Genomic DNA, 24017 nt, shown 5'->3' with positions numbered 1-24017 from the left:
TATATATATATATATATATGTATATGTAGGCCGGGCATGGTAGCTCATGCCTGTAATTGCAGCACTTTGGGAGGCTGAGGCAGGCGGATCACTTGAGGTCAGGAGTTCGAGACCAACCTGGCCAACATGGTGAAACCCTGTCTCTACTAAAAATACAGAAATTAGCCGGGTGTGGTGGCACATGCCTGTAGTCCCAGCTACTCAGGAGGCAGAAGAATCGCTTGAACCTGAGAGGCGGAGGTTGCAGTGAGTCGAGATCACACCACTGCACTCTAGCCTGGATAATAGAGCAAGACTCCATCTCAAAAATATATATATATACACACACACACACATATATACACACACACACACACACATACATTTATATATATTTCCAAATGAAAGATTGGGGCATAAATCGGGGTTGAGGTGTGTTTTCAGGGTTTTCAGAATGGGAGGCTAAAGAAAAGCCAGCCCAGGACCTGGGCTGCACACACCACCACCTGCCCTCCCTCCTTCCTCCCCAAGAGGAAGAACCCAGCCTACTTGAAGAGCGTCAGCCTCCAGGAGCCACGCAGCCGATGGCAGGAGAGCTCAGAGAAGCGCCCCGGCTTCCGCCGCCAGGCCTCGCTGTCCCAGAGCATCCGCAAGTGAGCCCCCCTACACCCAAGCCCAGCACCCCCCACCCAGTGACCTATGGATTCTTGGTGCCTGGACGTTATTGGGCCTGGTCCCTGCGTCCCCTCTCTGGAAGGAGGCGGCAGCCATTAATGAGCAATGTCTCCCTGCGACCTAATATCATGGTATAGATGGAGAAACGGGTATGTGCCTTGTGGAATGTCATGGTGTGGAGGCTGGGGGGCTTCGAGGAGCTGGGTGGATCAGTGTGGAGGTGCCTGGGGCCCTAGCCTGGCTCCTCATGCTCCACTCATCCCCTGCTTCTGCTCTTCTGGTCACTGGGCTCCAGCCAGGGGCCTCACAGGCAGATGTGCCCCCCCACCTCCCTGCAGGCATGCGAGCACACATGTGCCATCACCCCTTCTGCACACTCACATGCACAGGCTCAGACAGGCACATGCCCACCTGTCCCTTGTCTGCTTCCGCAGGGGCGCAGCCCAGTGGTTTGGAGTCAGTGGCGACTGGGAGGGGCAGCGGCAGCAGTGGCAGCGCCGTAGCCTGCACCACTGCAGCGTGCGCTACGGCCGCCTAAAGGCCTCGTGCCAGCGTGACCTGGAGCTCCCCAGCCAGGAGGCACCGTCTTTCCAAGGCACTGAGTCCCCAAAGCCCTGCAAGATGCCCAAGGTGGGATCCATGGGAAAGGGGCGGGGGTGGGGATCCTAGTGGCTCTGCTCACCACCCCGCTCCCTTCCAGATTGTGGATCCGCTCACCACCCCGCTCCCTTCCAGATTGTGGATCCACTGGCCCGGGGCCGGGCCTTCCGCCACCCAGAGGAGATGGACAGGCCCCACGCCCCGCACCCGCCACTGACCCCCGGAGTCCTGTCCCTCACCTCCTTCACCAGCGTTCGCTCTGGCTACTCCCACCTGCCGCGCCGCAAGAGAATGTCTGTGGCCCACATGAGCTTTCAAGCTGCTGCTGCCCTCCTCAAGGTACAGGGCTCCCTGCAGGGCCCCCACCTCTGCCCAGCCTCCCTCCCTTGCCCCTCCCTGCCACTCCTCCTAGTAGCATCCCCTAAAGCTCACCTGGCCATCTGCCTTCGGTGCCAAGGACAGTGGATGTGCTGGGATCCCTGGGCAAAGAGGGACCTCGAAGCCTAGCACCCAGGCGTCCATCCTTCTGTCTTAAATCTCGTGTGACCCCCTGCCAAGTTTTGGAACCTGGTCTCTGTGCTGACTCTTAAGCTGGGGAGGTGGGAAGGGAGATATGCACTCGCTCCTCACCCATCCGGGTTTTCCGAGTCCCTGTTATGTGCTGGGCACTGGGTGCAGAGCCATCGCCATCCTGGCTGAGCTCGCAGCCCAGGGTGAGAGGGTCACCATTCAGGGTGGTCAGTTTAGGAGAGCGGCTGGTATCAGGGAAGACACTGAGTTAAGCCCAGAAAAAAACAAAGAGACGTTCACTAGGGAAGGAAGGGAACAGAATTCTCAGCAGAGGGAATGGCCTGTGCAAGGGCCAAGAGCCCAGAGGAAGTGCAGTGTTTTGAGGGAGCAGCAGGCGGTTTGATGCGGTTTTAGTGAGGGGTGGTTTTGGGAGCTGTGGCAGGAGATGGGGTCAGAAAGGTGGGCAGGGGCCTGGTATTCCATGCCAAGAAACAGGACAGGGAGACGTGGCCCAAGCCTCGGGAGTGAGGGTATAGAATGTGGGTTGCTTTGAGTGTTAGGGTACCAGCAGCCCAAGGCAGAGGGGCAGCAGGGACCAAGGGAAAGGTGACTCCAAACTGTGCCAAGAGTGGTGTGCCAGTGGAAGCTGGTGCCTCATTTCCTGGCCTTCCAGTCTCAGGAACTCCTTTTGCCCGTTCAGCTTGCAGAACCTCTATGCTTTGGGCAGGATCCCTCCTCCCAAGGTGCTGCCTGCAGGCGGATGGGCTTGATGATTCCTTCGGTGTTGGGGCTGGGGGCCCAGGTGGCCAGGCTCTGGTCCTGATGGCTGTGCTTCTGCCTGTGCACAGGGGCGCTCGGTGCTGGATGCCACTGGACAGCGGTGCCGGGTGATTAAGCGCAGCTTTGCCTTCCCGAGCTTCCTGGAGGAGGATGCGGTCGATGGGGCAGACACGTTTGACTCCTCGTTTTTTAGTAAGGCAAGCATGGGGTGTGGGCCCTCGGGGACAGCAGCGGTGGGGTGGGGTGGCCTGGGAGCTGGGTGAGGTGACTTTGGCCTTGATCATGTTCAGGAACCCCTGAGCTACCCAGAGGCCCACTGGTGGGATGTGGCATGGTCCTGTGTGAAGCTGCTGGGCCCCCGTCTTTCTGTTGGGTAGGGCGAAGACCTGTGGTGGGGCACAGTGCCACCCGGGAAAGTCACCACTGGGGCTGACGGGCATGTGGCTTCCTGCTTCATTGTGAAGAGCCTGTGGGTTCAGCCGTGTCCTGCCCTTGAATTGAGGCGCTGGGAGGCAGTGTGTGGGACAGACTCCTTACACTGTATTTTCATGTCCCCCACCCCAGGAAGAAATGAGCTCCATGCCCGATGATGTCTTTGAGTCCCCCCCACTCTCTGCCAGCTACTTCCGAGGGATCCCACACTCAGCCTCCCCCGTCTCCCCCGATGGGGTGCAAATCCCTCTGTGAGTGCTGGGCAGAGTCCCTCCTCCAGGCCAGCCACCAGCCTGGCCCCCAAGCCTCTTCTGAGCCACCCTGGTGGGGTCTGGGAGTGTTTTGGTGGGGGTATCAGGCTGAAAGCCACCATCCCCACCAGGAAGGAGTGTGGCCGAGCCCCAGTCCCTGGGCCCCGGCGCGGGAAGCGCATCGCCTCCAAGGTGAAGCACTTTGCCTTTGATCGGAAGAAGCGGCACTACGGCCTGGGCGTGGTGGGCAACTGGCTGAACCGCAGCTACCGCCGCAGCATCAGCAGCACCGTACAGCGGCAGCTGGAGAGCTTCGACAGCCACCGGTGAGGCGGCGCCCTGGAGTCTACAGGAGGGCCTGGAAGCTTCCAAATTCCTCTGGGCCCTCCTGAAGCGCTCCCTTACTCATTCAGCAGGTGTTTCATGAGTGCCTCCTGCGGGTCAGGAGTGTAGCGACAAGCTCAAAGGCGCACCCTGTCCAAAGGGTTGTGCACATGACCTGGGAAGGGCCTGGGGTGCTTGCTGCTTCTCCTCCACCCCATGCTTTCTGAGCCTGTGTCCTCAGCCTTGCTCCCTAACAGCAGTCAGTCAACAAATGTTCATTGACTGTCGCTGCCTGCAGGCCCTGAAATGGAGCCCCCAGAGGGTGCAGCGGGGAGGGCAGGGTGAGTAAGAGGCCAGTTAGAAGCTGGGGGGCTGGGCGCCGTGGCTCACACTTGTAATTATTAGCACTTTGGGAGGCTGAGTCAAGAGGATTGCTTGAGCCTAGGAGGTTGAGACCAACCTGGGCAACATGATGAGACCCTACCTCTACTTTAAAAGAAGAAGCTGGGGCTGGGAGGGAGGGGACTCTGGGAGAGGCTGTGCAGAGCCCTTGAGGAAGAACAGGGCATCTGATTCACAGCAGCCCAATAAACACTGGGCCCAAATTAGAAAATAACAAGCAGGCAGGGTGTAGTGGCTCATGCCTGTAATCCCAGCACTTTGGGAGACCGAGGTGGGTGGATCACCTGAGGTCAGGAGTTCAAGACCAGCCTGGCAAATACTAAAAACACAAAAAATTAGGTGGGCATGGTGGCGGGTGCCTGTAATCCCAGCTACTCAGGAGGCTTGAGGCAGGAGAATCACTTGAACCTGGGAGGCAGAGGTTGCAGTGAGCCGAGCCGAGATCGTACCATTGTACTCCAGCTTGGGCAACAAGAGCGAAATTCCGTCTCAAAAAAAAAAAAAGAAAGAAAGAAAAAGAAAATAACAAGCAATGGCCAGGCACAGTGGCTTACACCTGTAATCCCAGCACTTTGGGAGGCCTAGGTGGGCAGATCACCTGAGGTCAGGAGTTCGAGACCAACCTGGCCAACACAGTGAAACCCGGTCTCTACTAAAAAGACAAAAAAAAGAGCCGGGTATGGCGGGCGCCTGTGGTCCCAGCTACTCGGGAGGCTGAGGCAGGAGAATCGCTTGAACCCAGGAGGCGGAGCTTGCAGTGAGCCGAGATCGCGCCACTGCACTCCAGCCTGGGCGACAGAGGGAGACTCCATCTTTCTCTCTCTCTCTCTCTCTCTCTCTCTCTCTCTCTCCCTCTCTCTCTCTCTCTCTCTCTCTCTATATCTATCTATCTATCTATCTATCTATCTATATATATATGTATATAAAATAACAAGCAATGAAAGGTGTGGTGGGTGTCCCGGAGGAGGACAGAGAGGGAGAGTGAACAGCTGGTGGGGAGGGGGTGTGGTCAGGACAAACTGGTGTCATGTGGAAAGGCCCTGGGGCTGCAAGGGCAAAGTGCATCCCAGGAAATGCAGACAAAGAGACCAGAGAGGTGGTCGGGCAGGCAAAGCTTTGCAGCCAGCAAGAGGGGGTGATTTTGGAATTTGTCTCAAGGCCAGTGGAAAGCTATCAAAGGGTTTTAAGCCAGGAGAGAGATGCTTGGAGGCTCATCTTAAAAGTTGCTCTGGTTTGAGATGAGTTGACAGGGTAGAGCAGGGAGCCCAGGCGAGCCATGCGACTGGGCCAGGGTGGCCCCGTGGCCGGGACTGGGGGTTGGAATAGGAGCTCGGCTCGGCTGACCTGAGGCCTCTCTGCACAGGCCCTACTTCACCTACTGGCTAACCTTCGTCCATGTCATCATCACGCTGCTGGTGATTTGCACGTATGGCATCGCACCCGTGGGCTTTGCCCAGCATGTCACCACCCAGCTGGTGAGTCGGGTCGGGCTCCATGCTGGGGATCCCAGCCTCCCCCAGGAGGCCTCAGCATCGTGGGTACCTAATCCCTCCCACCGCAACAATCTGGCCCCAGCAGGGCAGTGCTCAGGCTCGCCATAGCCTGGCCCCTTCCTGGAGGCTCTTCCCTGGGGACAGTTGCCGCAGCCCCCCATGCCCAGGGCTCACACTGTTCTGAGGCCTCCTCTGCACTACCTCCGTGACAGGTGCTGCGGAACAAAGGTGTGTACGAGAGCGTGAAGTACATCCAGCAGGAGAACTTCTGGATCGGCCCCAGCTCGGTGAGGGCCCAGGCTGGGGGACATCATCTGAGCCAGGAGTCCCTGTGCCCTGTCACCCCCAGCTGGGCAGGTGGGCTCCTCACCCACCCGCAGGCCCCTCATCAAGGGGAGACTTTGCGGGACAGAGGTGGAGTGATGGACCCCTCCCAGGTCCGGGACTCAAACTCACTCTCTCCTTCCCCTCCCTTTCCCTTCCCCAGATTGACCTGATCCACCTGGGGGCCAAGTTCTCGCCTTGCATCCGGAAGGACCGGCAGATCGAGCAGCTGGTGCTGCGGGAGCGAGACCTGGAGCGGGACTCGGGCTGCTGCGTCCAGAACGACCACTCGGGCTGCATCCAGACCCAGCGGAAGGACTGCTCGGTGGGGGCAGGCCCTCCCTCCCTCCCCTGCCAGACCCTGGTCCCAGACTAACTCCACTTGCCCTGGCCTGGTGGACGGGCCCTTCAAGGGCCACGTTCCCTCCTTCCTGCCCCATCCTTCCCAGAGTTCCCCAGATGAGACTGAGCCCTGGGGCGATGGGAAAAGCCTCTGTCCTTGCCCACTCCAGTGGGGGTGACCTGGCCCCGGCACGACCGACCAGTCCTCTTCCGCCCTCCAGGAGACTTTGGCCACTTTTGTCAAGTGGCAGGATGACACTGGGCCCCCCATGGACAAGTCTGATCTGGGCCAGAAGCGGACTTCGGGGGCTGTCTGCCACCAGGACCCCAGGTAGGGCCTGGAGCCTCTGCTGGGCCTGAGGGTCAGGCATAGCCAAGCCATCTGAGCCACCCACAGGGAGGTGAGTAGGTGGACGTGGCAGGCTGGGTGTGCCACAGCCCAATCTGAACCCTGTCTCCAGGACCTGCGAGGAGCCAGCCTCCAGCGGTGCCCACATCTGGCCCGATGACATCACTAAGTGGCCGGTGAGTGAGTGTCCCCGGTGGGGAGTGGTCTGGGAAGGTCAGGGACGGGGGACCTGCCTGCTGCACAGCCCACTCCCATGCCTGTGCCCCTCCTGGCAGATCTGCACAGAGCAGGCCAGAAGTAACCACACAGGCTTCCTGCACATGGACTGCGAGATCAAGGGCCGCCCCTGCTGCATTGGCACCAAGGGCAGGTGAGCGACCTGGGCCCTGGCCTCAGCCATCCCACTGCCCCCTGAGCTGCGGCTTCCTGTGGGCTCTCTGCTCCTCCACTGTCACCACCTACAGCCGCTGGGCTGATGCCCTCCGATAACTGTCCTTCCCTCCCCTGCTCTGGGGCTACCCATGGTGTGAGCTGGAGGAAGGGAGCTTGCTCCAGAGTGGAAGGCTCTGGAAGGGGCATCCCCCTTCCTGCCAGCGATGCCTTCGACGCCCTGATGTCCCCTCTTGCCTCACCACCCCACCCCAGCTGTGAGATCACCACCCGGGAGTACTGTGAGTTCATGCACGGCTATTTCCATGAAGAAGCAACGCTCTGCTCCCAGGTGAGGCGAGGCAGGCCTGGGGTAGTGGAGAACAGAACGATGGGCATGGAAGTCTGCTGGGGCTGGGGCTCACACACTCCCTCCCATGTCGGGGCCTCAGACTCAGCCCGCTTCTGGAGCGCTGAGCACCATACGCCCACCCCCAGGTGCACTGCTTGGACAAGGTGTGTGGGCTGCTGCCCTTCCTCAATCCTGAGGTCCCAGATCAGTTCTACAGGCTCTGGCTGTCTCTCTTCCTACATGCTGGGTAAGAGGTTCCTCACTGCCCCCGAACCCCACCCCTGTGATGGCTGCCCAGCCGGACCCCTGGGGGAAGGTTCCTGGGCCAGGGCATGGCCGGTCCAGCCCGCCGAAGCCTACTGCTCCTGAAGTGCCTGGCTGAAGGCCGCTGCCTGGTATGTCCCTCCCCCAGCATGGTGCACTGCCTCGTGTCTGTGGTCTTTCAAATGACCATCCTGAGGGACCTGGAGAAGCTGGCCGGCTGGCACCGTATCGCCATCATCTTCATCCTCAGCGGCATCACAGGCAACCTCGCCAGCGCCATCTTCCTCCCGTACCGGGCAGAGGTGAGGATGTGGAGGACGGGACCCCTTCTGCACACAGGGGGCCAGCCCTGCTGCTTCTGTTCCACCCACCTGGGATCTGCCAGAGGGACACAGGGCCCCTCCTGTGCTGGGCTCCACAGCGGATGGACAGCTAAGCTGGGGGCTTACTGGCTGGTCTCTTAATCCCAGCAAGTGGGAAGAGTGGTGCTCTTGAGTCACCCTGTCCCTCTGCCACCTCATTTATCTTCATTACCGTGCCCACTGCCTGACAGTATGCTAGGTATCTAGGTCGAGTGGTAGGAAATGGCCTCGTGTGCCGTCAGCAGTCTGATCAGTTCCACCTGACTGATCTAGCGTGTTCAGTGTCTGTCCTGTCCCCACCGTGTGCGGCCTGGAACAGGCTTGTCTGTCTTGCTTACTCCTGTGGACCCACACCAGGCACGTACACAGTAGGCACTCAGTGTTTGCTGAAAGAATGGGTGGAGCAGGCCCAGCTTTGGTCCAGCAGCTCCAGCCCACCCCCCGCCCCTCAGCCTTGCCTGCCAGGGAGGAGCTGATGGATGGGGTGACGCAGGGTGCAGGCCCGGCCCAGGCCGCCCACCCGATGCCTGAAGCCACATATCCCCTGCCCCACCCCAGGTGGGCCCGGCCGGCTCACAGTTCGGCCTCCTCGCCTGCCTCTTCGTGGAGCTCTTCCAGAGCTGGCCGCTGCTGGAGAGGCCCTGGAAGGCCTTCCTCAACCTCTCGGCTATTGTGCTTTTCCTGTTCGTCTGCGGCCTCCTGCCCTGGATCGACAACATTGCCCACATCTTCGGCTTCCTCAGTGGCCTGCTGCTGGCCTTCGCCTTCCTGCCTTACATCACCTTTGGCACCAGCGACAAGTACCGCAAGCGGGCACTCATCCTGGTGTCGCTGCTGGCCTTCGCCGGCCTCTTCGCCGCCCTCGTGCTCTGGCTGTACATCTACCCCATTAACTGGCCCTGGATCGAGCACCTCACCTGCTTCCCCTTCACCAGCCGCTTCTGTGAGAAGTACGAGCTGGACCAGGTGCTGCACTGCCGCCTGGGCCCGTGCCCCTCAGCCCACTTGCTGCACGACGAGTTCTGGCCTGCCGAAGGGCTGCCCCCTCTGCAGAGGCCCTGCGATGCCAGAGAGCCAGAGAGCCAGAGACCCAAGACAGTGCCCGGGCTCTGGACCTGGGTCCCTCCTGCCAGGCGAGGCTGACTTCACATGAGATGGTTGATTAAGGTGGGATTTTTCAGGGGCGTGAGGCCTGTGTGATCCTGGCCTAAGCTCAGGCACCCCCCAAGGCACCTGCCTATCTGAGCCTTGGGTTCCAGGTCCCAACATCCCGTTCCCTGCTGGGACCATCTCCTGGGGCAGGGTCCTTTTCTTCCCAGGGTCCTCAGCGCTGTCTCTGCTGGTGCCTTCTCCCCCACTACTACTGGAGTGTGCCCTCGCTGGGGACGTGGCTGTGCCCTCAGTTGCCCCAAGGGCTGGGTGCCCACCATGCCCCTTCCTGTTTCTCCTCCTACCTCTGCCCTGTGAGCCCATCCAAAGGCTCTCAGATGGGACAGTGTGGGAAAGGCTTTGGCCGTGGTCTGGGGGCAGAGAACAAGCGAGGAGACACAAGCAGACCTCAGGTAGAATGAGACTGGGTGGAGCCACCCTAGGGCCTGCTCCCAGGGGGTGCTCGAGGCGCATCAGGCCCGTTTTTTACCAGTTTATATCACGGTCTTCATTTTTAAAAGTAACGCTAACTTTGTACAGATGATGTCTCATGGATTAAATAATATTCTTTATGGCAGTATTGTCTTCAACGGAGACCTCAGGTCGCATGAAACTAAGATTTGGGGGTGAGGGGTCAGCCGTCAGCAGCTCAGAGACAGCGGTTTGGCCCAGTGGACAGCAGAAAACTTGTGGAGCATCTTGGGGATTTAGTTGGGCCAGAAAGCAGACGGGTCACGTGGGAGACCCCAGGGGTCCACTTGGGATGGCTGGGTTGAATCCTTAGGCCCCTGGGGTTCCCACTCCCACCTGCTCTGTCTTGGCTTCAGGGCAGGGAGGGGGCTGCCTGGGCCCAGGATGGCCTGCCCTGATGGGGATGGCGCTGAGGAGAAGGCACAGCACTTGTCCTGTTACCCCACCTGGGGACGAGTCCACTCCCTGTACCAGTGCCTCACCCACCACACTGAGGAGCTGCACAGGGTATGACCACTTGATTACCATGGGCAGAGGGTCCTGCACCAGCTTCCCTGCCCCAGGCTGCCTCCACAGCACAGGCCTCCCGCCTCTGCCCCATCCTGCTCCCCACTATCCCCCATTCCAGTGGCTAAGGGTGAGAAGGGGCATCCACGAGGCTGGGGAGAATAAGGACCCCCCTTGAGCAATGGGCTTCTGTCAGGATGCTGCCTTGGTGCCTTTGCCCACCTGCCAGGAGGAGGAAAGGAGCCAGGGAACCCACAGTGCCTCCCATTGTCCCCGCTTACCAACCCAGCCCATTCTCAGGTACAGAGTTCAGAACACAGGAGGTCCAGAGGCCTCGTGGGAACAGACAGGACACACCACTCCAGCTCGGGCTGTGAGAAGCCACCCCATCTCCTCTTTATTTAGCCCTGCTCTCTCCTCTCTCTGGAAACTGCTGTCTCCATGCTCAGCTGAACTAAAGAGCCCAGGGCAGAGATGGGGATCATGCTGGCAGCCAGGTGGGCAGCCCAGTTCAGCAGCCGCTGTTCCTGCGCAGGAAGGCGTGGCCCTGCAGGGAGCAGTGGAGCTCGGTGAAGGTGAGGGAGCCCACGGTGACGGCGCAGGGGCCCACGGCGTGGAAGCCAAACCTCTCATAGAAGGGCACCAGCACATCCTCGCACATGAGCACAGCCCGGCGCACGGCTGGCTGGCTGCCCAGGTGGTGCAGGTAGCGCCACAGCAGGATGGGGCCCCTGCCCTGCTGCCGGAAGGCGCAGTGCACGGCCAGCACGTGCAGGTGGGCTATGTGGCCCCCAGGCTTGTGCATCGTCAGTGACTCCTGGAGGCGAGCAAGGGACGAGAACCCAGGTCACTTCTGCTGATGCGTGCTCCCCCCTAGCCACCGACCCAGGCAGGGAGCAGGTGCCCCCTGGGTGCCTGTGGTCAGGGCTCCCGCCCCAGGCAAGGAGGGCCCCAAATTGGGAGCCATACCCCCATCCCCATGGAGAAAACTTGAAAACCCAGAACGTCTTGCCCTGGGAGGGGCCTGTGGCCTATACACATCTCTCCAGTTCTGGAGGAAGAAATCCCAGCCCCTGGGCTCCCCTCCCCGCCATCTGGCTGACCTCTGTCTTCAGAGGCCTCCCTGGAGCTGGGCGTCACAGCCCCGTCCTCACCTGCGTGAGTCTCTCCTTGTCCCAGAGTGAGCCGATGATGAAGGCCACAAGGCAGCCCTCCTCGAACCAGCCCAGGGACAGCTCTGGACATAGGGTCAGGAAGTGCCGGATCTCATCCAGGTATAGGGGGCAGACGCCCAAGACGGAGATGAAGGCTGTGGCAGGAGGCTCAGGTGGGCAACTGGTAGTCGCTGTGCCTCACTTCCACTGTCTGCTGCACCCCGAGTGTCTACTCAAATGCCCCATTCCCCCCAGGAAAATGGGGTTTAGGGCTGCTGTTTCCTCCACTTCCTTGAGTGCACACATGGTCTGATACTCTGGGACCCAGCCTCCAAGACAGGAGACTCAAGGGTCTCCTCCCCACAGGATAACTGGACCAGAGTGGATCTTCCCTCTGACCCTGTGCGGGGTCACTCACCTTCACGCTCGATCTCAAAGGCGCTGACAGCGTCCTCTGGGGTGAGGCAGCGAAACTCGCTGGCAGGGAGTGTGTGGCGCCGTTGACAGCTCGGGATCCCAGGTGGCAGACGCGGGGCCTCAGGTTTTGGGGGATGGGTGTTCTGCGTGGACATCCTGGCCACTGGTGCCTCCCTGGGGCACCCCACCTTTGGAAGTGGCCTCCTAAGCCAAGGAGGGCCTCCCAGCACCTGTTGGAGAACAGCAAGGGGCAGGGGTCTGATCCTCATCTCCAGGGAGTCTGGCCCCATACTGTGCATTTGGCCTCTTTTGTAGCAGGAACTGGGGTGGAGTCAGCCCCCAAATCAATGGGCACATTCCCCAGGTACCTGGTCTTCAAGGCTGTTACCAGGCACTACAAACATTGGCACTGTCGCCCCACCTTTCCCTCACAGCCAGAAGGATCCCTGGAGGTTTGTCCCCTTGCAGACCTGCAGACACTGGTCTCAGGGTGCCTTCTGGGTGCTTCTGAGCCCCAGAGATGGTGGCAGGGATGAGCAGGGCTCAGTGGAGCCTGGGGCACCCCAACCCTGCTGCCCACAGCGGGGAGGCAGGACTCCTGACCCTCCACTGACCACATCTAATGCAACTGTGCAGTGGGTGGGCACCCGGGTCCCCCACCCCACCATTCATGTGGTTTATCTTACCTCCCCAGAGGGAGGCTTCTGGTTCTTTGGGTGCAAGATCCTGTGGCGGAGAGCTTTTTAGGTAGTCTTAGCCCTTGGTCCTAGAGAAAAAGCCCCTTAATCAAAGTGGGCCCTTAGGGAGCCTCTATTTCTATCCAGATGGCCTCAGATTGGCCACACACATGCAGGATTTGTGGTGGGGGGTGGGGAGGTTAGAGGGAGCCGGGGGCTGCAGAGGGCCTGGGGGATGGGGAGGATCAGGCAAGGAGGATGCATAGGATACCCCCTGCCCCACACGTCCAGCTCATCGGACATGCCTCTCTGGGCACTCTTGTCTCCCAAGACACCCTGCAGATTTGCAGTTCTTAGAGGAGGCCATCCCTCCCTCCACCTTCCAAGACACTTAATAAACTCCATGACTTCCATGTTTCCCTCCATGTCTAGAAGCTCCAAGCAGGGAAGCTCCTGTTCCTGAAGGCTGAGAGTCAGGAGCTGGGGTCCCACCTACCTGGGCTGTGGAGAGGGCACCGTGTTCCCTCCACAAAGCCAGTGGCCCTGGGGACCTGTCCGCGGGCACAGGAACCAGGAAAATCCAGGACTCCTGGCTGCAAGGCTGTAGTAGCAGATGTTACCAGGGCAGCCTGTAGTGCTGTTCTCAGAGGTTTCTAATCCTCCCACCCCACCTCTCAAGCTATCCCAGGCAGGATGACGCCAGCAGGGCTCTGGCAGCTTCTGCCCCTGCCTTGCTGAAGGGAAACGTCAGCTCTGGTGCCCTGGGCACAGAAGGGATTACCAGAGGCTGACTGAGGCCCCGGGGTTTGGGGAAGAGAGCATGGGGCTTAGCCTCAGGGGTCCAGCTCTAATCCCTGCTCTGTCACTGACTGGCTGGGCACCAGCGATTTCCCCCTCTGTCCCTTGGAGTCTTGGACAAGCCCACCTCTTATGTGGGAAAAGGGGTGGGAATTCAAGCTACCAATTTGTGCACTTTAAGTATGTTCTACTTCAAGTTTACTTAAATGTTCAGGAGGTTGCTCTACCAAACATCTCAACTACAAAGCTCTCTGACTGCCATTGACCTTGCCTTGGCACCTGGTGCTGGCATTCCCTTGGGATGCAGGCCCCTCTCCCAGTCAGCCCTGACTACCCCCTGCCCTCCAGCTCACACCCCATCCTGTGCCCCTCAGCTTTTCTCTCACCGGCACCTGCCCAACCCCCCAGGCCCCTGCTGCGCCAGCGCCTGCCTCTGCGCCCCATCCAGCAGGGCAGATCCCCTGTCCATCTCAGGCTCCTGGGGGTCCTGGAGGTTGCGTCTCACAGGTGCACTCTTTTGACCCCCCACAGAGGAAGCTTTCGCTCCTACCCACAGTTTGAGACAGACCTCTGAGGGTCCTTCCTGTCCTGGCAGCCTGTGAGCGCCACTGCTTACAGCACTTGCTACGTGCTGGGCCCTGGATACGTGTCTCCTTTAATCCACACAGAAGCCCGGCCAAATGAGTATTAACCATATGTTATAGAGAAGGAAACCGAGGCACAGACAGGTTCAGTAACCTGCTCAGAGCCATCCAACAAGTGAAGTGGGAGGGGCAAAACCTCCTGACATGCACAGCCACTGCTGCGCTGGTGGGACTCACTGCATCTCACAATGAGACCCCTGGTTCCTGTCTTCATGATTCTCCTGCTGGTTTTCAGTGTCCTCACAGGTGCACTCTTTCAAACCCCCGCAAAGGAAGCTCCTGTTCCTACCCACACGGTTTGGGACACAGCCCCTGACCGTGGAGTGACCCCATCCCAATGCCCCCGCCCACCCACCACCTGCATTCCTCCGGTCTCTGGGTCCCCTTCTCCCAGGGCCCTTCTCGGCTCTCTGAGGCCCACCTGCCTGCTAGAAGGGACCCTCGACAGACCTCTCAGGACCGACCAGAGATCTCCTTGGGCTCGGTTTGGCAGGGTGATCATGTCCAGGACCTCAGCTGGGCATCCCCACCTTCAATCCAGGGTTCCCCAAAAGGCCTCTTCTCTCCCTTCGTGGACTCTGTGGCTCCATGGCACCCCCTGGTGGCCAATCCTAATCACAGCCACTTGGCAATGCCTGAGAAGAGCCTGCTGTTCAATCGGCCTCTCTCTTTGCTGACTTCCACATGGCCCTGTTCTTTCTGGACAACACCCTAGAGGTCTAGAACCTCAGGGAACAGGATGAGGCAGTAAGCCAGGCATAGTGCTCACCCCTGTAATCCCAGCACTTTGGGAGACAGAGGTGGGAGGATGGCTTGAGCCGGAGAGGTCAAGGCTGCAGTGAGCCAAGACTGTGCCACTGCACTCCAGCCTGGGCAACAGAGCGAGACCCTGTCTCAGAAAAATACAAATAATTTTTTTTAAAGATGAGGCGGTATGTTAAACATGGTGAAACTGGGAAGTTCAAACCCTTGTGGGACAGGAGAGGAGACAGAAGGGGAGGGCAGGGTGATCGCTGGGACCTTTGTCCTGGTCAACAGGAAGAAAACCACAGGCCACCACCAATAAGAAGGAAAATTAGGAGGGTGGGGCCCACAGGGCGATGGGTACAGACAGAAAGAGATCCCTGGGCCTGGGCATAGTGGCTCACACCTGTAATCCCAGCACTTTGGGAGGCCAAGGCAGGAGGATCACTTGAGCCCAGGAGTTTGAGACCAGCCTAGGCAATATAGCAAGACCCCCGTCTCTACAAAAAATTTAAAAATCAGCCAAGTATGGTGGCACACACCTGTAGCCCCAACTACTTGGGAGGCTGAGGTGGGAAGATCACTTGAGCCTAGGTGGTTGAGGCTGCAGTGATATGCCACTTCACACCAGCCAGGGTGACTGAGCAAGATGTTGTCTCGAAAAAAAAAAAAAATTCCTGACCTCAGGTGGGCTCTACAAAGAAGCACCTCCAAGATCATCCTCACACCAGGGACACTGATTGCACTGACTGTTTATCAGATGCCGAGTCTTGTCCTGCTTCTGCAGTTAGAGCGCTGGCAGTGTCTCTGGTGACTGCCTCTCAGGTGGATCTTGGGGATGGAGGGGAGAATGTGTCCTTTGCCCCCCAAGTCATACCTGTTCAGTCACTCTAGACAGCTGATAAACACCTAACCTGATGGGCAAGGCTGGGCGCGGTGGCTCATGCCTGTAATCCCAGCACTTTGGAAGGCCGAGGTGGGTGGATCACCTGAGGTCAAGAGTTCGAGACCAGCCTGGCCAATATGGTGAAACTCCGTCTCTACTGAAAATACAAAAAATTAGCCGGGTGTGGTGGTGGGTGCTTGTAATCCCAGCCACTTGGGAAGCTGAGGCAGGAGAATCGCTTGAATCAGGGAGGCGGAGGTTGCAGTGAGCCGAGATCACGCCATCGCACTCCAGCCTGGGCAACAAGAGTGAAACTGTCATCTCAAAAAAAAAAAAAAATGTAGATACAGACAGGGAGAGGATGGTATCTGTATGTTTCCCACGGGTGCTGTAACAGATGACACACAAACTGGATGACTTTAAACCACAGAAATGGCTGGACATGGTGGCTCATGCCTGTAATCCCAGCACCTTGGGAGGCTGAGGTTTTTTGTGCCCGGCCTCTCCCTCCAGCAGCAGCTCACTTGAAAGTCCTGTATCCACGACTCCCCCACCCCCACTCCCTTCCCAGTGTGTACCATGCCACCCTGCCTCACCCATGATGGCTCCCCTCAGGGGTCCCTCTTCTCTCCGCCCAGCCTGGCCTCTTTTGGTCTACCAGACGGTTTACACATTTCAGATGCCAGATGGGGTTCAGTTTTCTGCCAAAAGGCTCTTTGGTCCCATGAAAATCATGGTCTGTGACTGGGCTTCCACTTCGAGACTCCAGAATATTTTTTTTAAGACAGTCTTGCTCTGTGGCCCAGGCTGGAGTGCAATGGCACAATCTCGCCTCACAGCAACCTCCGCTTCCCAGGTTCAAGCAATTCTCCTGCCTCAGCCTCCCAAGTAGCTGGGATTACAGGCACACACCACCACGCTTGGCTAACGTTTTGTATTTTTCCTAGAGATGGGCTTTCACCGTGTTGGTCAGGCTGGTCTCGAACTCCTGACCTCAGGTGATCCACCTGCCTCAGCCTCTCAAAGTGCTGGGATTACAGGTGTGAGCCACCGCGTCCAGGCAGGACTCCAGAATATTCTATAGCAGTTTGGAGACAGGTTGTCCAGGGCACAGAGAACTCCTAGGGGCCATGCTACCTAACTCCCCACCTGCCCTGGTAGAGCCTCACCTCTGACCCATCAGAGCCCCCATCCCACTCCTAATCAGATGTGGTGAGGATGATGACAACAGTTATTCAGCGGATAAGTGATGTCATGGCAGTAAAAGAAGGTTCTGAGGGGATGTGTGTCACCACAGGAAAGCTGAGAACCAAGCTTTCGGGATGACCACTGTTAGCAGGGAAAGGAGTTATTAACAGGAACACAGGTGAAGTCATAAGAAGGGAAGAACCCAGGGGAGAATATCCAAGAAATGGGGCAGTTAGAGCCTGAAATGCCACAAAGAATGGAGAACAGATCTCAGATTCTGCCAACAGAGAGGCTCTGATGACCTTTAAGAATCCTTCCAGAAAAGGCCAGGCACGGCGGCTCACACCTGTAATCCCAGCACTTTGGGAGGCTGAGGTGGGTGAATAGCTTGAGGTCAGGAGTTCAATACCAGTCTGGCCAACATGGTGAAACCCCGTCTCTACTAAAAATACAAAAATTAGCTGGGTGTGGTGGTGGGTGCCTGTAATTCCAGCTACTCGGGAGGCTGAGGCAAGAGAATCGCTGGAACCTGGGAGGCAGAGGTTGCAGTGAGCCAAGATTACACTCCAACCTGGGCCACAAAGCGAGACTGTATCTCAGAAAAAAAAAAAAAAAAAAAAAAGGAGTCCTTCCAGAAGGGAGAAATGGGTGGAGAGGCCATATGCAGAGGAGTGGCCCAAATGGTGACAATGAGAGGTGGAGGGCAGAGGCCATTGAATAAAGGCACACTGACCCGTCACCATGGCCGGGGGTCGGAGAAGACCTCCCCACAGACCCCACCCCATCCCAGGTGCCGAGCCTGCCACAGCTGCTGATGCACCCGGAGAGCCTGGTGCAGGGGCAGTGAGCATCCCGCCGGGCAGAGTGCAGAAGCCCCAGACCTGCAATCTGAGAGCTTCCGGCATGGGGACACACCCCAGTTTCACTTCCAGACTGAAGGGAGCCCATTTGGGGCAGACCAAGGAGTGGGCCCCATGGCCATGTCCCAGGGACACCTTGACGATGCCTCTGAGACCCCGGTTTTCCATGCAGAGCAGTTGAGAGGCCCAGCATGCAGGAAGCACAGCCCTCTCTTCAGGCTCTTGTGCAATGGCTGCATTTTCTGGTGGTTTTGATGGTCACTTTCTCTCTCAACTCCTCCCCTGCACTTAAGGTCCGCCCCACAGACCTGGCACTGAGCACATCTTGCCTTTACGCCTTTACCTTTCCAGCCTGAGTCCTACCACGTAGCAGGCTCCCGGGGGGATGAGAGATGGAGAGCTGTGTGCGGGAAGTTTACTGGGGAGAGGTCTCACGAGTGACCCCTGCCATGGAGCAGGGCAGACAGCTGGGCAGTGGAAGCTGAGCTGTGATGGTGCAGCTGTAACCGAGGCCTTGGCTCATCCCCTGAGGAGCCTCAGACCTGGGAAACCCTTCTGGACCTGCCTCTTTGTCCTGCATCAACCTTGGGTGAAGCAGCTTGCTTCACTGAGGGCAGTTGCAGGAGAACCCAGCTGGGAGCCATCAGCCGTCCTGTCACTGCGGGTAAGAGCCCTGAATCACTTTCTCCAAGCTTCCAAGTACCAGGGTCCTTGCCAGGGTGATAAATTCTGTAACAGGGAAAAGAGCTCCCACACCAACACATGTTCCTTATCCAACTTTATGCTCTGACCCCCTTGGCCCAGCCAGCATTCTCTGATTCCAGTCCCCACTCTCCTGGCTCTGGCTGGGACCTGCAGCTCCTTCAGGACAGAGCCTCCTTCCTCCCTCAGCCGACCCAGCACTTCACCAGTGAGTGAGGTTGCAATTTAGCCCTAGTTACCGGCCTAGTGCAAGAAGAGGAGGTGCAGTATATACTCAGGGTTGGGGAGGGGATAGTACATGTCTCCTAAGGAAGAGGCATTGTCCTCAAGGAAGGAAGGGCACTAATTTCTGTCCTTGGATGTCTCCCACTTCTCCCCAGGGGCCTCCTCTGTATAGCTGACTCATTAAGGTTGGGGATTCAACCTGCTCTCAGGCTCTGCCACGCTGACTTCTCTCTGTTCCTTAACTTCAGGAGGCGAGTTTCTTTACATGCTGCCAAGGAGGCCCTCTGCTTTTCCACTTTGCTTTCAAGCAGTGATTCTTCACCCCCAGCCTCTGGGTGTCTTTCTCCCCTGCACTGACTGCCCCAACAACCATCCAGTCCCCCAGTCCTTACACTTACTCCATCCCTGTACCTGTCAGACACCTGAGATGTTGCACCCACCGCTGATTTATTTTTTCTCTCTTTCTTTCTTTCTCCTTCCTTCCCTTCCCTTTCTTTCTTTCTTTCCTTCCTTCCTTCTTTCCTTTCTTCCTTCCTTCCTTCCTTCCTTCCTTCCTTCCTTCCTTCCTCTCTCTTTCTCTCTTTCTTTCTTTATTTTTTGATGGAGGCTCGCTCTCTCACCCAGGCTGCAGTGCAATGGCACAATCTCAGTTCACCAAACTGCTTCCCGAGTTCAAGTAATTCTCCTGCCTCAGTCTCCCGAGTAGCTGGGATTACAGGTGCCCACCACCACACCCGGCTAACTTTTGCATTTTTAGTAGAGACGGGGTTTCACCATGTTGACCAGGCTTTGTGCCCCTTACAGACAGTCAGTGGATGGGGGAGGCATCTTCTTTCAGCCAAGGGCAGTGTTTGGAGAGGGAGGGGATGGGGAGGTACACCACAGCATCCACTACACACCTGCCCCGCAAGAGGCTCATGCACTCCTGGAAAACAGAGGCTGGGTTGAGAGTGTGGCATCATGCCACCCACCGAGCAGGTACCTATCAGCTAGGGGCAGATTCTCCTGTTTTTTGTTTTTTGTTGTTGTTGTTTTTTGGTTTTTGGGTTTTTTTTGAGATGGAGTCTCACTCTGTCGCCCAGGCTGGAGTGCAGTGGCGTGATCTCGGTTCACTGCAACCCCTGCCTCCTGGGTTCAAGCAATTCTCCTGCCTCAGCCTCCTGAGTAACTAGGATTACAGGTGCATGCCGCCACGCCTGGCTATTTTTTGTATTTTTAATAGAGACGGGGTTTCACCATGTTGGCCAGGCTGGTCTCAAACTCCTGACCTCAAACGATCCACCCCAACTCAGCCTCCCAAATTGCTGGGATTATAGGCGTGAGCCACCACGTCCGGCCCAGAGTCTTCTGTTGAGGAGGGTGGAACTTAGGGATGAGTGGGACCCTGCCTTATTTGGGGCTCAATATCTGCCGTATTAGATAGGCTTACCTCAGGAAACTTCCAGACCATTCTGGAATGGAGGCATCAAAATTACCCAGGTGTAGTGGTGGGCGTTTGTAATCCCAGCTATTCAGAAGGCTGAGACACGAGAATCTCTTGAACCCGGGATGCGGAGGTTGCAGTGAGCCAGGATCCCGCCAGGACACTCGAGCCTGAGCAACAGAGAGAGACTCCATCTCAAAAAAAAAAAAAGAAAGAAAGAAAGAAAGAAAAGAAAAAAAAGATCCTGAATTAGGTGACTGAGGCTGGAGCGCAGAGCACTCCATGCTGGATGCAGAGAGTAGGGGGGTTTGGAAGGATCAGATCAGCTTATAAAAGGCCACATGCCTTCTTGTGTGGACCCTGGGGAGCCACAGAAAGAAATAAAGCCAAGAGTCCAATGACCATGTTTGCATTTTCAATCACCCTAGGAACAAGGCAGCAGACAGATTAGACAGCCTGGGGCTTGGTGAAGGGACTACAGAGGAGGTCTAGGCAAGAGATGGAGATGAATTGGTAACAAAAGCCAATGTTATCAGGCCTGCCATCGTGCAGTCACTGGGCAAAGCACGTTATATTCAGTTGGTCAGTTACAGTCTCCACAGTCCTATGAAGTAGGTACTATTATTATTCCCACCCTACAGAAAGGAAACTGAGGCTTAGAGGGTGAAATAACTTGCCCAAGGTCACAAAGTGACCAGTAGCAGCACAAGCTTCAAACCCAGGTCCCTGTGACTCCGGAAGCTCACTCTCAGCCACTGTACCTCCCACCTCCCCACCTCTCCATGGATCTGCCCCCTGGTGGAGCAGATCTGGACAGGAAGGGTGTGAAAAGGCAGTGGAGGGGCCAAGACCCAGGCTTTGATTGTGTGTGGAGCTTAAGAGTGAGGGCTGACAGCCGTGCGCAGTGGCTCACGCCTGTAATCCCAGCACTTTGGGAGGCCTAGGCGGGTGGATCACGAGGTCAGGAGATAGAGACCATCCTGGCTAACACGGTGAAACCCCATCTCTACTAAAAATACAAAAAATTAGCTGGGCATGGTGGCAGGCACCTGTAGTCCCAGCTACTCGGGAGGTTGAGGCAGGAGAATGGCGTGAACCCAGGAGGTGGAGCTTACAGTGAGCCGAGATTGCACCACTGCACTCCAGCCTGGGTGACAGAGTGAGACGCCATCTCAAAAAAAAAAAAAAAAAAAGAGGGGCTGACCCTCAGGTGGCCAACTCAGTACCCAGGTAGGTGACACTGCCATCAATCAGGATGAGGACTCTGGGAGAAGAAACTATTTGAGGAAAAGATGATGAGTCTACTTTGTATCTATGACTGGTTACATCCAGGAAGCACCTACGAGTCTGGAGCTGTGGGAGGTGGCAGTGGATAGGCTGGTATATTGTTCTTGAAGCTGGTCCAGCAGATTCACTGTGCCTCGCCCTGTATCTTCAGGAAGGAGGGAAACAGGACGAGCCTGGTGATCCTGGGCTGTCACTATTGCTCAAACTTGTCACTGTTGCCCCAGCACAAAGTGTTTTGCCTTTGGATTGCAACCTACCCTCACAGTAGGAGTCAGAATGGTCAAGGGTCAGCTGGGCTGGGTCCTGATCCTGACTGTACTGCAGAGTGACCTTGGGCAAGTCCCACAGTTCCCCCAGGGCACCTGTGCAAGGAGCAGGTGAGGCTCCAGGAACGAGAAGGGCCCTTTTAACTCCAAAAGCCTTGAGCAGCATTCAGCTGGAGCCTCAGAGGCATTTCTTCAGCCAGCCACATGAGGGTGTGGGGGGCTTCCCAAGGCAGCTTACCTCCCACCCCACCCCCCAGCTGAAGTCTCCAGTGCCTAAGCCTCCCTAGCACCCCCAAACACCTGCTCCAGAGTGGAAGGAGCTCTTTGGGCCAGGCTGAAATCGCTTGCACAACAATGGAGAGGCCAAGCAGGCTCCCACAGAGGGCAGTGTTGAGCCTGAGCACACTTTGTGGGTCCAGAGAAGTGCCCCAGTGGCTGATGAAGATAGGGAGGAGACAGGGCCTGCTTCGCTGAGATCAGTTCACTCTGCTGCTGGCTCTGCCGCCTCCTGCACGCCACCCACCCCACTTAGCAAAGGGAGAGGCCAGACCAGCTCACTTTCTGGCAGGCACATTTATAAATAAGTGAAATTCTCCCAAGAAATAGCTCTATTTCCCAGGAAAGGCTGGGTGATGGGGCCATGATTGGAGAGGGTTTCTTCATTAGGGAATCAAGTTTTTTCCTCCTTCCTACACCTCAACAATGATGAAAATAAAAACTAAGCAGCAGCTTCCGTCCACGCTTACCCTGCTAGCCAGCCTGAGTGTATGGAGACTGTGGCTGAGGGCTCAGGGTCTGGGAAGGAGACAAGCCTCAAACCTTATCCAGAGCATCTTGGGTCTGAGTGAGGTCACTGAAAGACACCATTGGATGGGTAGGAATTTACTGAGTCTCATTCTCTAAAGTTGCTCAGATGCAGTTGAAACTGGGGGTACTTAAAAGGATTTGGAGCAGCCAAAGAGGGCAGCTCTGTCCCAGCTTCTTCAACTTTTGGATGTTTGTCGAACAAAGGATAGGAAACTGACAGAATGGATGTATAGGTTCTCAGGCTTTTGACATTGACTAATATGATAATTTTCTTTCTTTCTTTTTTTTTTTTTCAAGACGGAGTCTTGCTCTGTCGCCCAGGCTGAAGTGCAGTGGCACAATCTTAGCTCACTGAAACCTCCACCTCCTGGGTTCAAGCAATTCTCCAGCCTCAGCCTCCCGAGTTGCTGGGATTTCAGGCGCATGCCACCAAGCCTGGCTAATTTTTGTATATTTAGTAGAGATGGAGTTTTGCCATGTTGGCCAGGTCTCAAGCTCCTGACCTCAGGTGATCCACCTGCTTTGGCCTCCCAAAATGCTGGGATTACAGGCATGAACCACTGTATGGGCCTAGCCTAATATGACACATTATTGAGCTCCATCCCTATGCCAGGCACTGTCCTAGGCACCAGAGTTACACACACAAATACAACATGGTCCACATGCTTAAGGGTTTAGTCTAGTGAGGGAGAGTTCGGCATGTGAAATCAAGGACTCTTACCTACAACCTGGCAGTTTTCTGATGATCTATGTAAAGCACTTAGTAGAGTACCTGGCATGAAGTTACAGCTCAGTAAGTGATAGCTATTATTAGCCATTATTACAAGAAGCCACAGAATAAACACAACACATCTTCCAGGAGTGTCAATATTACTCAATGATTCAGGAAAAAAAGGCATTAATTTTTACATTAAAACAACAAACATAGGCATACTCTGGAGTACAATGCAAAACTCACTTGATTTTTTGACATCAAAAGCAGATTTGAGACCGGGTATGGTGATTCACGCCTGTAATCCCAACACTTTGGGAGGGCAAGGCGGGAGGATCATTTGAGGTCAGAAGTTTGAGACTAGCCTGGCCAACGTGGTAACACCCTGTCTCTACTAAAAATACAAAAATTAGCCAGGCATGGTGGTGGGCACCTGTAATCCCAGCTACTCAGGAGGCTGAGGCAAGAGAATCGCTGGAACCTAGGAGGTGGAGGTTGCAGTAAGTCAAGATCACGCCACTGCACTTCAGCATGGGCGACAGAGTGAGACTCTGCCACGAAAAAAAAAAAGCGGATTTGAGGTCTGCACTGCCCCATCCCCCCGTGGGACACATAGACACATGGACTCCCCGCTGCGATCAGGAGTTCTTCTGAGGGAAGCCTAAAGAAACAGCGTAACTAGAAAAGCCCCTGCCCTTGGTGTGGGGACACTCCCCAGGTTACTACCTGTTACCTTAGGCACCAGATTCCTTGGGCCCTGTTTCTTCATTGGTAAAATGAGGTTAAAACCCTCTATATCCAAGATTGTGATAACAGATGAGATAATGTTCGTGGAAGTACCTGGTACAATGCCTGGTCAATAATATGTGCTTAATAAACGCTATGTTGGCCGGGCGCAGTGGTTCACGCCTGTAATCCCAGCACTTTGGGAGGCCGAGGAGGGTGGATCACAAGGTCAGGAGATCAAGACCATCCTGGCTAACATGGTGAAACCCTGTCTCTACTAAAAATACAAAAAAATTAGCTGGCACTTTGGGAGGCCGAGACGGGTGGATCACGAGGTCAGGAGATCGAGACCATCCTGGCTAACACGGAGAAACCCGTCTCTACTAAAAAATACAAAAAACTAGCCGGGCGAGGTGGCGGGCGCCTGTAGTCCCAGCTACCCGGGAGGCTGAGGCAGGAGAATGGCGTGAACCTGGGGAGGCGGAGCTTGCAGTGAGCTGAGATCCGGCCACTGCACTCCAGCCTGGGCGACAGAGCCAGACTCCGTCTCAAAATAAATAAATAAA

At 56.6% G+C, this 24017-nt stretch overlaps 2 protein-coding genes across 6 annotated transcripts in view; one reads left to right on the top strand and one right to left on the bottom strand.

Annotated features, from left to right (window-relative positions):
* The window catches only part of RHBDF2 (rhomboid 5 homolog 2), a 29947-nt gene extending 20410 nt beyond the window's left edge, over positions 1-9537 (top strand). For 2 of the 3 annotated variants that reach the window (XM_017884907.1, XM_017884909.1), the window contains exons 3-18: positions 511-632; positions 1089-1284; positions 1390-1593; positions 2613-2741; positions 3109-3227; positions 3359-3553; positions 5317-5428; positions 5659-5733; positions 5934-6095; positions 6334-6443; positions 6574-6637; positions 6737-6831; positions 7107-7182; positions 7329-7429; positions 7595-7748; positions 8367-9534. In XM_017884907.1, the coding sequence (XP_017740396.1) occupies positions 511-632; positions 1089-1284; positions 1390-1593; positions 2613-2741; positions 3109-3227; positions 3359-3553; positions 5317-5428; positions 5659-5733; positions 5934-6095; positions 6334-6443; positions 6574-6637; positions 6737-6831; positions 7107-7182; positions 7329-7429; positions 7595-7748; positions 8367-8951 (2499 nt within the window). In that variant the 3' untranslated portion in view covers positions 8952-9534. Of the gene's footprint in view, positions 1-510; positions 633-1088; positions 1285-1389; positions 1594-2612; positions 2742-3108; positions 3228-3358; positions 3554-5316; positions 5429-5658; positions 5734-5933; positions 6096-6333; positions 6444-6573; positions 6638-6736; positions 6832-7106; positions 7183-7328; positions 7430-7594; positions 7749-8366 lie in introns of all 3 variants that reach the window. The other variant, XM_017884906.1, reaches the window with a different exon arrangement.
* Positions 9538-10294: 757 nt separating this feature from the next.
* AANAT (aralkylamine N-acetyltransferase) lies at positions 10295-19752 on the bottom strand. Of its 3 annotated transcripts, none has more exons than XM_017884601.1 (5): positions 19660-19752; positions 12193-12272; positions 11508-11736; positions 11090-11244; positions 10295-10752 (listed from the first exon to the last, which is right to left on the bottom strand). In XM_017884601.1, exons 3-5 carry the CDS (start codon positions 11659-11661, stop codon positions 10447-10449), a joined length of 615 nt encoding a protein of 204 aa, XP_017740090.1. In that variant the 5' UTR covers positions 11662-11736; positions 12193-12272; positions 19660-19752; the 3' UTR covers positions 10295-10446. The 3 variants fall into 3 exon arrangements, with proteins under 3 accessions (XP_017740090.1, XP_017740091.1, XP_017740089.1); XM_017884602.1 differs by lacking the exon at positions 19660-19752 and adding an exon at positions 12680-12788; XM_017884600.1 differs by lacking the exon at positions 12193-12272 and having other exon boundaries at positions 19660-19730.
* Between the last annotated feature and the right edge of the window lie 4265 nt (positions 19753-24017).

This window comes from Rhinopithecus bieti, unplaced genomic scaffold (genome assembly GCF_001698545.2).
Source record: "Rhinopithecus bieti isolate Rb0 unplaced genomic scaffold, ASM169854v2 scaffold_13400, whole genome shotgun sequence".
In the NCBI taxonomy this organism is placed as follows: domain Eukaryota; kingdom Metazoa; phylum Chordata; class Mammalia; order Primates; family Cercopithecidae; genus Rhinopithecus; species Rhinopithecus bieti.
Note: the sequence above shows the minus strand (reverse complement) of the source record. Positions and strands in the feature narration are given on the sequence as shown.

What these genes read in the sequence shown, in the direction of transcription:
- AANAT (XM_017884600.1), bottom strand. Translation starts at nt 19,680, where the DNA reads ATGGTCTGGAAGTTTCCTGAG. An exon ending in CTTTGAGATCGAGCGTGAAG is followed by an intron (nt 11,245 to 11,507) that starts GTGAGTGACCCC and finishes CTCCTGCCACAG; the next exon opens with CCTTCATCTCCGTCTTGGGC. An exon ending in ACAAGGAGAGACTCACGCAG is followed by an intron (nt 10,753 to 11,089) that starts GTGAGGACGGGG and finishes GCTCGCCTCCAG; the next exon opens with GAGTCACTGACGATGCACAA.